The following is a 15,928-nucleotide window of genomic DNA, read 5'->3' as shown; positions in this document are numbered from 1 at the left end:
AGACTCATCACCTTGAGACTCAAGGTGCCCTTGCGGGTTTTATTAGGAAGACATACAAAAAAAATGGAGGGGACACTTAAGTTACGCCTTAAGGGTATGAAGTGATAACGCAGTGGGTAAATTCCCATATATGCTAAAGGTCATTCTCTACTTTGCATTCATAGATCCCTGGGAATCCTCATACCCTTCCTGGCGCAGTGGTGCAGCGTTAAGTGATGCACCACTTAGCTGCGATGGCAGGTGCTCCCACCCATGCGATTTATGCGGCCCAGGTTGCTCATTAATAATTAATCATTAATTTAACTGCCACCTGCCATGGTGGGCAGTTTGCTCACTATCCGATGGGTAGATTGTGATGATGCCACAAGGTCACTTGACCTAGGTGGCCCACCTGCCTGCTAGATTTGCTCTCTGGGGACCACCTACCATAGCCATGCGTGCGATTTTTCGCTCACAATACCGACGCCAACAACACCACTGCCGACACTAGATTTTCTGGGGAGTGCAGCATTTAATGCTGTCGCGTTAAAACCGAAAATCGCATTAAAATCAATGTATAAGGTTTCTGAAGCAGGTTAAGCACCAGTTATATAAATTATTCGCTGGTACAGCCACTGCAACACACTGGGTAGCCTAGATGTTAACTTAGGAAGTGACATGCAAACTGAAGAGCCTCACCTGCTTGCCATGCATGGCATAGAAGCGGGCATATGTGTCACTGATGGCATACACACGGACATGGCCGAGGTGCAGTTGCCCAGAGGGGTATGGAAACATGGACAGAACATACATTTTTTTGGCAGGATCCTGTAAAGTCAGAAAGAGAACAGAAGCTTTCAGTAATCCAGCAGCATAATGAAAAATAAATACTGCAATGTGAGAAGAAACTTCCTGACTTTCTGCCACCCTATGTGGAAAAGTGACACAGCTGTGTCACCTCCACCACACAGGAAGCAACTCAATCAATACACATGATGGGGTGGCCACAGTCCTACTAATTCACTAGCTCGCACTTCACAGAGTTCGTAAGCTTACTCTAGAGTGAAAGCGACAGGCATGCTGTCATACACACTGTAAACACATTCGTGCTGACCACACTAGTAGCCATTATGGTGATGTCTCCTGATAGCCAACCAAGGCTATCCGGATAAAGTACAGAACATACTAATATGGCAACAATAATCTTTTCAAATCACCTGAATTTAACTTACCACAATGGTCCCTATGGACAGATCTCCTAGAGCAATTTTAAAATCTGGGTGCGCAGAAGAATGGAAAAAATTAAACAAATTTAAATTTAAATTTAAACAGATTTCAGTGCTTGTTGAAGCAGTAAGAGGTTGATTTCGCCTCCCTTTTTGCACGAGTGCTCGTCAATACAATGATGGTGCTGCAGAGGGTTAGTACAGCCTCCTCTCCACAATTCACCCCCCGCAGCACCTTTTTTTCGTCACAAAGCAGTCATACAGGGCAATGGCATTACAGAGCTTTTGCTTACTGATCCTAAAAACGACGCTGGCAATGGTAAAGGCTCAAGAAACAGCTATCGTAGAAAAACATTTTTTCCCAATAACTTAATCCCGCAAAAATATCTTATTCAAAATGTACACTAAGTGGAACTGCGGCTGCACAGCGTAACTAAATTTACATTGGAAAGCCAGTCCACAGCCCTCTACTGGCACAAACACAAGTGCAAAGGCACAGTGAGTCTATGCAGCACTTCAGTCAGTAAAATGGTTAGTAGTGAGTAGTTTCTGTTCAAGATGGTGAGCACATCTTGCAAGCACAAATAAATTAATGCTAAGCCTGTAGAAACAAAGGAAGAAAAAGCGACCAAATAAAATACAGGAAAAAATGGAAAGGAAGGTGCAAAAAATAAAATAAGCCATACACGTGTAAGCACGTTAATTAAACAAATTTTTCCACCCTATAAGTGTGACTATGATGTGCAGAGAACAATAATAAACCAGACATATCAGTGAACTATTTATGGTTTATGGGGTTTAATGTCCCAAAGCGGCTCAGGCTATGAGGGACACCATAGTGGAGGGATCCATTTAACTCTGACCACCTGGGGTTCTTTAACGTACATTGACATCGCACAGTACATGGCCCTTTAGCATTTCACCTCCATCGAAATGTGTCCGCCACGGCCAGGATCGGACCCACGTCTTTTGAGTCAGCAGCCGAGCACCATAACCACTGAGCCATCGAGTCAACTGTTTAAAGAACACTTTTAAGAGTCTTCTAGGCATCCTTCACTGCATTTACTTAGGACTTTCCGGATGTTTATGTTTCCCAACTCACACCTACAGAAGCAGTTTTCCCATGGGACAAGTGTTGAGGAAAAGAGAAAAATCAGTCTGAACTAGGTAAAAATGTCATTTAGATATGAAAAATTGCAAATATTTGATAATTAATTTTTAACTGTGTCTTCTGTGAAAATATTTCAAAATATGAATAATAATTTATTTTGAATTTGTCTTAATTTCACACTTGAATTAATTCTACCCTGTGAATGTAACCAACCCAGTGGTCTCACTCGCCACTCGTGGAATTCATGGGCACTGTGCTGACTATTACACAGAGCACCGTGGTCATCCAGATCGCAGACCCCTCCACTGACATGTCCCTTCTGCCCCACTACCGCCACTGGGGTAATGCTGAACCACTTTTTAAGGCGAAAGCCTTTAATGCCTCATCGCTGTCGACAGAAGGTTGTCAGCAGAGGTGTCACGCTTTTTCTAGTCAGACCAGAAAAAAAATCTTTGTGCACGATGGGATTCGAACCACCATCCTTCCGTTCCGCAGCCGAGCGTACTAATGGCTGCGCTACTTCCAGCCAACACATACGAGGTCTGTTAGAAAAGTATCCGACTTTATTTTTTTTTTTGCAAACACCTGATGGATTTGAAACAAGCACACTTGCACCAGCCTACCTCGAACCTTCGTGCGCATGCACAAATTTTTTCTCGCCTACCGATAACATCAGTCCCTGGCGCACAGCGTTTGAGTGAGGCAGTGCGCAGTGCTCTCGTCGGTTTTTTATAGCAAGGAAAATGGCGGAGTGACAGGAGCAGCGCTACTGCATCAAATGTTGTCAGAAACTGGGCGACAGCCAAGTGGAAACCATTCAGAATATTCAGACGGCTTTCGGTGACAATGCTATGAGCAGCACAAAGATTAAGCAGTGGTACAATTGGCTTAAAGACGGCCGCACATCGGTGCAGAGAGAGCCCCGCTCCGGTCGGCCATCAACATGCCGAAATGACCAGGTCATTGCCGAAGTGAACGCTGTGGTGACGCGGGACCATCGTGTGACTATCCGAGAAATTGTGGAAGTGGTGGACATCACCAATTTTTCTGAACATTTCATTATCACCGAAAATTTGGCCGTGGAGAGAGTTGTGGCGAAATTCGCGCCGAAGCTGCTCACGGTGGAGCAAAAACAGCTTCGTGTTGAAGTCTCACAGGATATGCTGGATTCCACAAACCGTGACACCGACTTCATCACACCATAATCGCTAGTGACGAGTCTTGGGTGTACAGGTAAGACCCGGAAACCAAATCCCAGTCGTCACAATGGCAGTATTTCACGTCACCAAGACCAAAGAAGGCTCGCCAAGTGCGCAGCAATGTCAGAGTGATGCTGACTGCTTTCTTGACTCCCTCTGTGTAGCACACCACGCGTACGCACCCCACAAAGTAAACATTGACCAAAAGAATACTACAGGGAGCAAAAACAGCTGTCCTCCGTCGCCTGCGTGGTTGCTGCGGCGCAAGAGGCCGAAGTTGAGGTCAACAGGAAATTGGCGCATCCATCGTGACAATGCTTCTGCCCATTCCTCGCACTAAATTCACACTTTTTTCGCGAAAAACCATACTGCTGTAGTTCAACAGACTCCTTACTCTCCTGATATGGCCTCCTGTGACTTCTGGCTGTTTCCCAAAATCAAAAGGCCATTGAAAGGAGCGCGATTTCATACAAGAGAGGACATTATGGCTGCAACGACAGCTGAGCTAAACTACATTCCGAAAGGGGCCTTTTCGGAATACTTCCAACAATGGCAGCACCACTGGGAGAAGTATGTGGAGTCCCAATAAGACTACTTTGAAGGTGATTAGGTTTCCAACGCTCCAGTTATGCCAGTTTTTTTTCTTCGGCAAAAGGTCGGATACTTTTCTAACAGACCTCGTATGTAGTTTTCCTTGTCTAGGACGCAGGAGAGTGTTTGCAGAAAGGCAGAAAGGCGTCGAATTAGACAGATGCCTCCCAAACGCCCTCCAGTGTCTCCAGCATTTAAAGTTCACAAACAATTGTGTACTTAACATCTTAGCCATACATCAGTGACACAAGCAGCAACACCCCGCTAAAGCCTTTCGCCTCACCACACTTTAGGTCAACAAAGTGCTCCCCTGAATTTTTGGGGGGGACTAGCCCTGGACTTCGGGCAGCGCATGATTGGTATTTGCGCAGCCAAGTTTATCGCCCAAGTCGCTTGCCAGGAACCAGAATGTGGACATACAAACCTCAACACTGAGCCCTGTTAGCATTTATTAAAGAAACGAGCCTGTGCCTTTTCCTTTAATTTATGCCAAAGGGCACATTAAAAAATTCAAAACTGAATTGTATTTTATTACTCTACAAAGGCCTTCGGTAAGGAGCTTCATGGTACACTATTGCACAAATTACGAATTTCGATGCATTGTTGTCCCTAATTAGCTATCTGATATATTCAGGCCACCTGAAAGACAGAACAGTATGAAGAGATTATTAACGCCCCTTCATTAGTTTTTAGTGTCTCTTTAGAAGTCGCAAAAGGCAGAGAGTGGTACATAGACATTAATAATGCCCCTTCATGACTGCTTAGTGCGTTTTCAGAAGTCTTGTCCTAAAAGGAAGTGTGCTTGGACCACCATTGTGCATAATTTATGTTAATGATTTGGTTACTGTTGTTCCTGAGGATATATTTGCTAACTCATTCGCAGGTGACTGCGTTGTGTTCAAGGAAATGTCAACAGAACATGGCTGCAGGTCTGTACAAAAGGCTATCTTTGCTACTGATGAATGGTGTTTGAAATGGTGTTGTGTAGTTGGGGGTGGGGCTGAACAAGAAAAAAAAAACTACTTTTGCACATAACTAGCGAAAACTCACTCAACCCGTTCTGTTATTTTATTCATGTAAGTGTCATTTTACAAGCCAAGAAATATAAATACCTGGCTATTACACTAACAAATAAGTTGAACTGATCAACACAAATAATGAATATTTGTGCATCAGCATTGCACAAATTAATGGTATTAAAAAGAGAACTACAAACTGCTCCGATACATAATAATATCTTAGCTTGTAATGCTTGCGTAAGACCTGTAATCAAATATGCCTCGCCAGTGCGGGACCCATACGCAAACAGAGGCCGTCATGCAGGGGCAGATTTATGGGCAACTCCTGGAAGGGGCGGGTGGGGGGTCCTAACTGTGCAATGAAATTTTGGGGCTTTCTGCACAGAAAAAATCCACCACTGGCTTCATGCAAGTTGAAAATGCTAACAGGAAAATAGCTTGATTTATATTCGGTAAACATAGAACTGCAGATTCCCCATCTCACTTAATGCACCCAAATAACATTCAAACACTGAAAACTTAGTCAATTGATAATCGTCTACAACAGCTTATCAGGGAAAAATAAACTGAAGACTCTGGAATGCATCAGGCTTCCCGCAGTGAGGACTTTCAACATGCTCGAACACTCCAATGCTTTCATTTTCACTAGAACTATCAGTTTTAGGCACAGTTTTGTCCCCAGAAAAGGGAAGGATTGGAATTCATTACAAGCATGTGTATTTTTCTTGCATGATTTTGTTGGAGAGCAACGCCCATCTACCTGTTGCTAAAAATTGCAATATTTGTTCTTCTGACTGTTCTGATTCACTCCTGCATGAGCGAGCACATGGGCCTGCAGTATTTTGAAATAAATTAATTGATTCATTACTATGTTAATATCACAGCAGCCATTTAGAGTTTTGAAATCAGTTTTCATTGGCTGGTAGTAGGAAATATTTAAACCTCAATTACTATGAACCTACATAAGGACAGAAGGAAAGAGTTCACATGATGATAGAGCATGCTCACCACATGTTTAGGTGGGACTTGATTAATTTTGTCTTTCCAAAACTCTTCAACTTTAAGCCGTGTTGAAGCAGAGATCTTGGGGTCCTAGAACATAAAAAAAAAAAATGTGTGAACACAGAGCATACACTACAACCCCGGCATAGTCACACTGCATAGAGTAAAAAAAAGTTACTATGCCAACAAATTCACAAAATCAATAGACAACTTTCTTCTGTATTTACAGCCATGGAATTCTTTCAAAACAGGAATTTCATTTTTACTACAAGTACAAATACACATTTTATTTTGTTTCTATTTAAAAGCAACTGACAGCAAACTATGTATTTTGCCATGATGGTGGGCAGTGTTCCCGCAATATATGCACAGGTGAAGTGTCACAATAAGCTCACAGGAACAAGCAAATAAATGCGGTAATGTATCAGCAACAAAAGTGGTGGGCAAGCAGTCCTTGCAATGGACTGGCTCCCATCACGATGTGGGTGAGAGCAAACGTCGAGAAAAAATTGCAAACATGCCGGTGGGAGCCAAATCAGGACCTTAGTTTTTGTACACTATATCCATATTTACATTACACAAAAGGTTTCTGCATTGCAGTGAGGTCCTATCATACTTCATCCAAACTACTGTTACAGTGATTAAAAGTGATTAAAAGCATTATGAGCCCAATGCAGTTTCCATAAGGCTGGCAAATGGCACATGAAAATTGAAGACCGAAACGTTATCACTTGCTGACGACACCCAAATGCAAAAAAAGGCAATGTTTATTCTGCCTGCTGCAGGGAGAATTTCCTGGCTGAAATTCTGCCCACCCTTACCTCTGACTGGCTACAGAAAACTATGTGGCATTTTTTCATGAAAATAGTGTGACTTTCGGCGCCCTCACCGCCCTCATGACAGTCTTTCAGGAAAGAGAGCACTCCAGGCTTTCTGCGCCATTCATGCCTCTCTCTCATTTGTGTCCTACTCCTTCCGCACTGTTTACCCACTGCAGTGTTAGAAATTATTCAGCAGAAACTTGACTACTGGTTGGATTGCAAGCAAATGCAAGTAAGGACATATCTAGCCAATCTTTTTGAGACAGACTTCCTGTGAGCCAAATAATACCAAGCTCTCCAGTTTACAAGACGCAGCAGAAGCTGTGCGATGATATCATGGCACTGAATCTCAGAATACTGAACATCAAACTAGAAGTGCTGTCAGTCAAAAATTACATTAATAAAGCGCAAAGAGACTAAACAAGGATTAGAAACAATGCGCACAATGGGTGGGTTCAGTTAGCGAGCTTATGACTTGAGAGTAACCACACGCAGTTTGCAGACCACTACGGAGCTTAGCCGAACTTTTTCGCACACCTGGCACAAAATATTGTTCACTCCTTCTGCTTTCGATTCTGTAAAGTCGTGTGGAGTTCAAAGCCTAAAAAGCTACGAAGTCTGCAGTTCTCAGCAGCCTAGAAGGGCCATAAAAATAGCGAAAGAAACTACTCTTAAGCTGTTCTATGTGCCAGGAGAAACAGGGCCATGAAAAAAGCAAAAAAATTCTTGTCTTGCGTCGCCTTAAGTAGCCAATCAGAGGCATGTGAGCACAGAAATTCTCCTGGCTGGTGGAAGGATACAGACTGCAAAAATATAATGTTCCACTATATCACTATAGCAAGAGTAAACATGCAGAAAATAAAAAGAGGAATGCCACAAACCCTGCATTCTTTCTGAATAAAATTAGAAAGAAAGTGTACGGGTGTAAAAACAACATTCACACATACAGTTATTTCTTTTAGTTTTTTTAGTCATCACCTTTTCAATGCGTTCTTAACTTTTTTCCACCTCGTGTACATACTTGTTAGATGATTTTAATGCTTTATCAGAAGTGTGGACATGACCTCTCCACAAGGACAATAATACACTAGTGAACAACACATAAACATCAACTCTGCTAAACTAAACCAAAAAGCAAAGCGGTCTTTAGCGAACCTGCTCAAGTGAATTAGCATAACTTTCTGAAGGATCTGATACCGAGGACAGCATCAGCTGCATGACAATTCCACTGGGTGCCATATGCTGTCTAGAACAGAAGACTATGGACATAGTAGGAGCCATGACAAAAAATTGAAGGAGCCATGACGGAAAAAACTTCAGGGGACAATTAACCTTTGCCTTAAGGGTATGACACAATAGCGTTACCTTCAGCGGTCTGGGGTCCTCTTTGCGTATCACTTCACAGAAAAGAATACTATTTTTTCTTTCATCATTACATAACGATTTATAATAAGGGAGTAATTACTCATTGGCATCCACCCAAGCGCAGCCATACGGCTACAAAGGAAAGCTATAAAGCTTTCTCAGAAACTTCGTAGTTAAAGAAAAATTCGTCCTGGTCCGGGGTTTACCTACCCTTAAGGGTACAATGCATTAACATTAGAGATCCTTCTCGCTCAAGTGCTCCTTCTCTGTCGTCTAGGTTCTGCCTACATGCCCCAATATGCGGAACTGCTCATTCTCTGCCTTACATTCCTAGATTTTTCAGGAGTCCTCATATCACTCCTGGAGCAGCGGTGCAGTAAATGAGCAATGAGTCACTGCCCCAGCAGGTGGCTGTTTCACACACAGCCACTGATGGGGCTTTGCAAGACCCAGGTTGAGCAACCTCTCACGACCAGTCATTAATTTGGCTTTCACCTGCCGTGGTGGGCAGGTTGTGATGACGCCACAAGGTCATGTGACCTAGGTGGGCCATCTAGGTCACTTCTCCGGAGGAGAATGTTCTGCGGAGAGGGAGCCTTAACGCTATCCCATTAAAATAAATACAAAAATGTTTAGTGGCAGAGGGCACTTATGTAATATATCCCTGAAAACACCACTGCCGTATTTCTTGCCCAGTTTTCTTCACAGAAATGTGAATGCTTAATGGGTACACAGGCCATACACTTATCCAGAAAGCAAGATGCGCGAGCTGCAGAAGCAATATTTACAAACAGCTTCAAAATTTGCTGTGCTTAGGCACATTATTTTTTACTTTGTGATAAATTGACAGCGTGATACCGTGAAATACATAGTTACCTGATGTTCTACAAATCCAAATCCTTCATACGTTAATGACGGCAATCACTACTTTAAATATTATGGTTTATGGTTTACGGGGATTTAACGTCCCAAAGCGACTCAGGCTATGATGTACGCCATAGTGAAGGGCTCCGGAAATTCCGACCACCTGGGGTCCTTAACGTGCGCTGACATCGCACAGAACACGGGCCTCTAGAATTTCGCCTCATTCGACCACCGTAGCCGGGATCGAACCCGCGTCTTTCGGGTCAGCAGCCGAGCGCCATAACCACTGAGCCAATCAGGTTTACACTTGAACAAAAATAGTTACATCACAAATAAAAATATAAGAAAGGTTTCAACATTTAACGAATGACATGGACAGTGTCCTTTTGCATGTTACACAGAAAGCTCCAACCACAAAACACTGACGCACAACGATTTCTAACAAAGTACATAACACATTACATAAGTAAACCGAATTTCATCTACCTGAGAGAGTATTCCAAAGAAAATTTCCAAAACTCCGCAACCTTGCAGCACACGACAGCCTAAACAACGTAGCTGCGTAAGAACAGAACAACCTAGGTAGGCAAAGTGCGTGTCGGCTGCTCCGGCCCGCTACTAAGGGTAACCGCGCCATGCGATTTGAATGATGCACGTAGGGTCAGCTTACCCATACTGATGTAATGCTAAATATATTCCTCAGGTTACGCTGCTGTTGTTTCTTTGCAAGGATCCTGGTAATCATGAGCATACTGTGCTATAACAACCGGCACCATTCAAAACAACGGCACATGATCCGTAAGAACATGCGGGCCGCGCTAGCTTCTCGGCTGACTCGGCTACAACTCGGCTAGTAACTCGGCTTATGCAAACGACTCACGTTGGCCACTTATTGGTTCTGAGCAAATTTTTTAAGCTTACATTATAAAAGTGCATTGTAATGATGACGAGAATAATGCACAGTAGAAGCGTTTAGATAATAATTAGATGGGATTGCGTGTGTATATAGAGTGATATTTTTTTTTTGTAAATGTGGCAGTGCTACACAACATTTTGCTTCAAGCTTTGAGCGTCGTCACTAGTCTACGTCAGAAACGAATCCCACAAGTCAGTTCGCTTCCTGTTCCTTTTTGCTTCGATCGTGACCGCCGCCGCACGGTAAGAGTGTGGGTTGGGGTTGTTAAATCTGTTTTAATCTTTGAATATACTTGATATCTGTCGCCGTTGCGCTATCTAGGTAGCACATACACCTCTCTTATTGTGTAGAATGTTGCATTTTGAAGAAATAATATTGTTATGGTGTCGTGGTGAAAGGTGACATGTGTAGTGTTTGTGTGCAGGTTCATTCGAGATGGCTCCCAAAAGGAACAACATGGTCCCTAATGGGCATTTTCATAAGGATTGGCAACGCTACGTGAAGACGTGGTTCAATCAGCCCATGCGGAAGAAACGCCGTCATGCAAACCGCGTCAAGAAAGCCAGAACCATCGCGCCGAGGCCACTCAAGGGGTCCCTCCGTCCTGTGATCAGGTGCCCCGGTTTCAAGTATAACACCAAACAACGTTTGGGTAAAGGCTTCACCCTTGAGGAGCTGAAGGTAATTGCAGTACTATGTGCGCTGTTATATTTCGTCAAGGTTTCAGGAATTTTGAAACCTGGAAGGCTGTTACCATTCTGGTAGCTTTGTGCCTCGTCTTTTCGTGCCATACCGTGTACTTCCGGGCAGGAGAGGTAGAAAAAGAGATGACTACTTATTGATCTTTATCGTATATGACAGTCCACGCATTTACTGTGGCAATTGTGTCCGTAAGAAATAACCTATCTTGTATGCCTTGCGGATACTTGCGTGGACCTCGTGTGCTACTGGGCAGGACGTGTTCGGGGAGATTAGCCGCATTTATTCGTGTGGGGCTTTAATCATAATTGTGAGTTTCCCGTGTTTACAAAGAATGTTCTGCACTAGTGGCAAAATACGCAGCGCGGTGGCTCAGTGTCATGCGTTCGGCTGCTCATCTCAAGATCGTGGGTTCGATACCGGCCATATTTCGATGAATGCGAAATACAAAAAACGCCCGTGTGCTGTGCGATGTAAATAAAACCACCCCGGGTGGTTTTATTTCGCAGCCGTCCACTAGGGTGTCTCTTATAGCCCACGTTCGCTTCGGGACGTTAAACTTACTATCATTACCACTATCACTGCTGACGAAATCGTCTTCTACTTTTGAGCTTCAACCTTGCGACCTCTGAGGATGGAGCTCAAACAGTAGTACCAATGTGCAATACACTGCTGGTCACTGGACCGTTGTGCACACCTGGCCAGAGCACAGTGGAAGCAGTAGCGTGAGCTCCATACACCTGTTTGCAGAAGTTCAAAACTGGTGTTTTGACATCTGCATGTATCGAATAGCAAGATGATTTTGCATGTGGCATCGCGTGTACAACCGCGCGTAGCCTTTCTGGTTTTCTGGAGCATGGGGTGGTAAGTGAATTTGAAATGCTGACAGGCTTTTACATGATGGTACTCTGGTGACGGGATGGTCACTGTGACATTCATGCAAACTGTAGCGGACTAGTAAGCTTGCGGTATTTTGAAGTGTGACCTGTTCGATTTAGCCTGGCATCATATGTTGAGGCATTGCCTGCTACCTCAGTCGTAGACTGCTTGGCATATTTGTCAGTCTTTGCATAGTGCAAGGGCAGATTGTTCAGTTAGCACCTCATCACACGACGGTCCGTTCGCCCGCGCGAACGGACCGTCGTGTGAATCGGCCTTTAGTGTATCATGTAGGCTGCTTAAAATGTTAAAACTGTTAAATTCGAGGAGTTGTTGAGAGGTTCATTCACCTTGTTGCTGGCACTTTTTTGGTGATTCTACTAAATATAAAGGATGTCACAGCGGCCACCTATTTGAAAGCGCAGTGAAAGCCTGGGCATTTTGCTAATCCACTTATCGCCAACCTGTTCCTGCATACTGTGGAAGCTAGCCTTAGTACCAAAAGATGGCGCCTGTACATCGCATGAAAACTGCCTATTATACTGTTCCATTTTTGGTTTATACCATGCGTCTCTGAACTTTTCCATCGAGCGAGGGAGATGTCAAAACACCTCTTGTCTGGGATGTTGCAAACTGGTTCCACTGCTGCTTCCACCATGCCACCACCAGCTGCACCGAACAGCCCAGCGCGCAATGTGGTGGTGCCCAGGGAGCCCTTATTTCAAAGGTCTAAGTGTGCAGCATTCTGCAGGGCATGCTTGCTGCCACTTGGTGGCCTGTGCACTGATATCAGTGAAAGAAATCCTTTTGGCGTACAAGCATGCACTTTCAGTGATGCAGGCCTGTTGCTACACTATGCGTACACTAAACTCTGTATGCACTAAGCACAGCGAAAGGCTGCTTAGTGTATGCCAAAATGTCTGGCACTGTGGCTGAGGTGCATACTCTGTATAAAGCACTAGGCTTCTGCCATGGGCACCAAATGCTGTTTTCTGGGGCATATTACAGGTCATAGTACTGGCTACTGATGCGCTAGTCCTTTACAGAAAGAATCCAGTTTTAAAATTTTCATTTCCGCGCCGCTGTGGCTCAGTGGTTGTAGTGCTCAGCTACTGATCCGAAAGACGCTGGTTTGATCTCTGCCATGGCGGTCAAATTTCAATGGTGAAATTCTAGAGGCCCCTGTACTGTGCAAGGTCAGTGCACGTTAAAGGACCCCAGATGTTTGGAATTTCCGGAGCCCTTCACTATGGCGTCCTTCATAGCCTGAGTCGCTTTAGGACATTAGACCCCCATAAACCATCAAATTTTCACTTCGCAACCTACGGAGCAGCCAGGCAGCTCCCTAGGTTGTGGTTATACTTTACCGCCTCAGGGTTGCAATCTTTGGATGCAGTGAGCAAAGGAAAGGTGTGATCGATTTGTAAATTTACTTGTAGTGAAGAGCCAGATAATGCACTTCTACACGGAGCAAAGAACACACAATCATGCACGAAAGTTGGCAAGCCCTTTCCGGCGGCTTTCTCATGCTCACCGCTGCTGCATATACCATTTCAGAGATGGCTATTGGTTAAAGTTCTTTGAGGCATCTGGCTGCTGCTACCTTGGCTGCGGCCATTAAGCAGCATAGCTCCAGCAGGTCAGAAAGCAGTGAGGCCAGCGGAGGAGCGCCAACCATTCAGCATTTAAAAAGTGATGAGAGGAAAGGGTAAGGCGTGAAGACGCTGTAATTCGTATTTTTACTACAAAATACTGAGCTTCTACAAAACGCATCAAAAATGGAGGATATTCATGAAGCAGCGTCCTAACGTCACGGGCATACTGCAATTTTATTCTTCAGGGTCGCCAGTTGAATGAACACTCCTCTGAAATAATTGCACAATTTTCATGTGGTATCTTCAGCTTTATTAAATAAAACATATGTTCTCTATGCCTTTCATGTACCAGGTGATTTTAGGGGGCTCATAATTTGAAAAAGTAAAGTTTTTGAGTGAAAAGCTTTTTTTTTTTTTTTTGCGTAGTAATACCAGTGTTGTTAGACGGCAGATTACAGGCGAATCATGCTAACTAGCTATACTCCGTTTTCTGCATAGCAGGCAATGCTGTGGCGGTTGCTGAAGTTGTGCGTCTGCGAAACCATATTACTCCGCCACGTATCATTTGTTCTTCTCGAAACTCCGGTCAGTGTTTGGACAAATACAAAGAGCGGTATAAAAAGATGTGGTAGCATGGAAAGTCATGTTCAAAGCTGTCAGGCGGTTAGTGTTCAGGCTTTCTGGCCATAATTTCATGGAGTGTGAACTACTTTTTTGGACGCGGATTGAGTAGGGGCGATTCGCCGTACCAACAACGTATCATAACGCCACGTGCTTTGTTTCTCAAAGCTGTACAGTCACAGGACGAAAATGTGGGATGAGGTGAAACGAAGTCCTGGAGGTGCCAGTCACGGCACTTTGGATTTGTCGCAACAAAATAGGCTTGTGTTCACTTTGGTTGTATGGTGGACTACTTTTTGCGCGCGGACAGTGTGCAAACAGGCACGCTCACTTTGGCAGTGTTGCCCACTATGTATGAAACGGGAGTATAAGTGATTAACAAAATTCAAATAGTTCAAACGTTTTAACTTGCCAATAGGCACCTGATTTTAATAAGAGATTTGTAGCTGGCCGTTAGTAATAGCCATATCAGTTATAATTTTAAAAACGAGATTGTCTTCGCCGTTATGGCTCGACAAAATTTGGCTATTTTGATCGACTACGTGCACTGGAGGGGTTGCTTTGTCTGCATGCTTTTTGAAAGTGCATGTATTTTAGCATGATGTAGCCAGGATTAGTTGAGCCACAGCGACAAGGGTAATAGTGTTATCAAAATTCTAGGTAATGATATGGGTTTTACTATCGGCCGGCTACAAATCTCGAATTGCAATCAGATGCCTATCGGTAATAGTTTAAAAGTTATTACAATGTACAGTTATTATTACAATGGTTTGTGCTAAATACTGTGGTTTTTATGGCAACTTTTATAATAGGCTGCAGGTATTGACAAGAGGGCAGCAAGGACCATTGGCATTTCTGTGGACTACCGGCGCCGCAACAAGAGTGTTGAGAGCCTGCAGCAGAATGTTCAACGCCTTAAGGAGTACCGCTCGAAGTTGATCCTGTTCCCACTCAAGGGTTCGAAGTCTGGCAAGACAGAAGCTTCGGCAAGTTTCTTACAGATCAATTTTGCATGGTGTTATTAGTTGTGGTCTTGTTTCATTCTGGATGGGATGTGGCATTGCGGTCACAGAAGGGGCTGTATTTTGAGACAGGTGTTCTTGGGACTCGCCACTACACGCTTTCAACATTGATTCGACGTTAGTCACCAAGTACTGTGGGGTACGCTGAAGAATGGAAATCTTTTTTAACAGTAGAAGTCCCGTTTACAAATTTTTAATGCTGCTTGACAGTTAAGGTACAGTTTGAGCAATATGAGGAGACAAAATTTTTGCTAAAAATTGCACATTTTCTGCTTGTTTTTCTACCAAATTTGCAAATGACTTTTGGATATTATAGGCAAGGAGGAAAACTAGTTATAAAACAAACTGCTTGCCAAACATATGGAGTATTCAATAAATGAATGCTTTGTTCTCTTATATTGCTCACGACTGTGCATATGAAGGAAGTGGACAACCTGGAGGGGCTTTTTAGATGCTTCATTGAAAATTTTTCAGTTGTTCTGGCAATCTGATTGGTTCATAGTGCAGGGACTGCTTATGCCTGTTGAATTTTGATTGATTTTCCCGATTATGTAGACGCGACCAGATTTCTCTGTTGGTGTAGGGCCACTTTTCAAAATCTTTTCAGGAAATTTTTTAAATGAGCAGTCTTGTTGACAGCATCGCTTGATGCTGCCCTCTCCCCCCATATTTTTATTTTCAGAAGTTTAGAGTTGGCAGGTGCTGAGTCGTTCATAAGTTCGATGAAAAACACTCTCAACCAGATTGCTGGCTTGTTTGTGCTCAAATTTTGTATGGCATTTAGTGGTAGTGTCTGCTGTGCAGCACCACTAGCTGTTGGCGCCAGCAGAATGACAAATGCAGACTAACGTGATAAGAGCGCTCCCCAAGCTTTTGGGGCTGAGCGATAGCACTGCCAGTAGACCTCTCCCAGCCTACATCATCAGAGCACGTGCTTCTGGTCTGATTGGCAGAAGATCCTGTATATCAAGGGGGCCATAATCGGGAGAAGTGATGGCAAGGCGTAGTGATGGGTAATT

The 15,928-nt window shown here is 43.8% G+C and overlaps 2 protein-coding genes across 3 annotated transcripts in view; one reads left to right on the top strand and one right to left on the bottom strand.

Annotated features, from left to right (window-relative positions):
• Positions 1 to 10,012, bottom strand: part of LeuRS-m (Leucyl-tRNA synthetase, mitochondrial) — a 49,654-nt gene extending 39,642 nt beyond the window's left edge. For both annotated transcript variants that reach the window (XM_089580572.1, XM_089580573.1), the window contains exons 1-3: positions 9,848 to 10,012; positions 6,134 to 6,217; positions 679 to 807 (exon numbers count right to left, since the gene is read on the bottom strand). In XM_089580572.1, the coding sequence (XP_089436698.1) occupies positions 679 to 807; positions 6,134 to 6,217; positions 9,848 to 9,928 (294 nt within the window). In that variant the 5' untranslated portion in view covers positions 9,929 to 10,012. The remainder of the gene's footprint in view (positions 1 to 678; positions 808 to 6,133; positions 6,218 to 9,847) is intronic.
• A 203-nt stretch (positions 10,013 to 10,215) lies between these two features.
• RpL13 (ribosomal protein L13) overlaps positions 10,216 to 15,928 on the top strand; it is a 6,375-nt gene continuing 662 nt past the window's right edge. The window contains exons 1-3 of the mRNA XM_089580568.1: positions 10,216 to 10,335; positions 10,518 to 10,774; positions 14,700 to 14,873. Of these exons, the coding sequence (XP_089436694.1) occupies positions 10,529 to 10,774; positions 14,700 to 14,873 (420 nt within the window). The 5' untranslated portion in view covers positions 10,216 to 10,335; positions 10,518 to 10,528. The remainder of the gene's footprint in view (positions 10,336 to 10,517; positions 10,775 to 14,699; positions 14,874 to 15,928) is intronic.

Source organism: Amblyomma mixtum, chromosome 3 (genome assembly GCF_055824585.1).
Source record: "Amblyomma mixtum isolate Tamu chromosome 3, ASM5582458v1, whole genome shotgun sequence".
Classification (NCBI taxonomy): Eukaryota; Metazoa; Arthropoda; class Arachnida; order Ixodida; family Ixodidae; genus Amblyomma; species Amblyomma mixtum.
The sequence above is the reverse complement of the archived record's forward strand: the minus strand, read 5'-3'. Positions and strand labels throughout refer to the sequence as shown.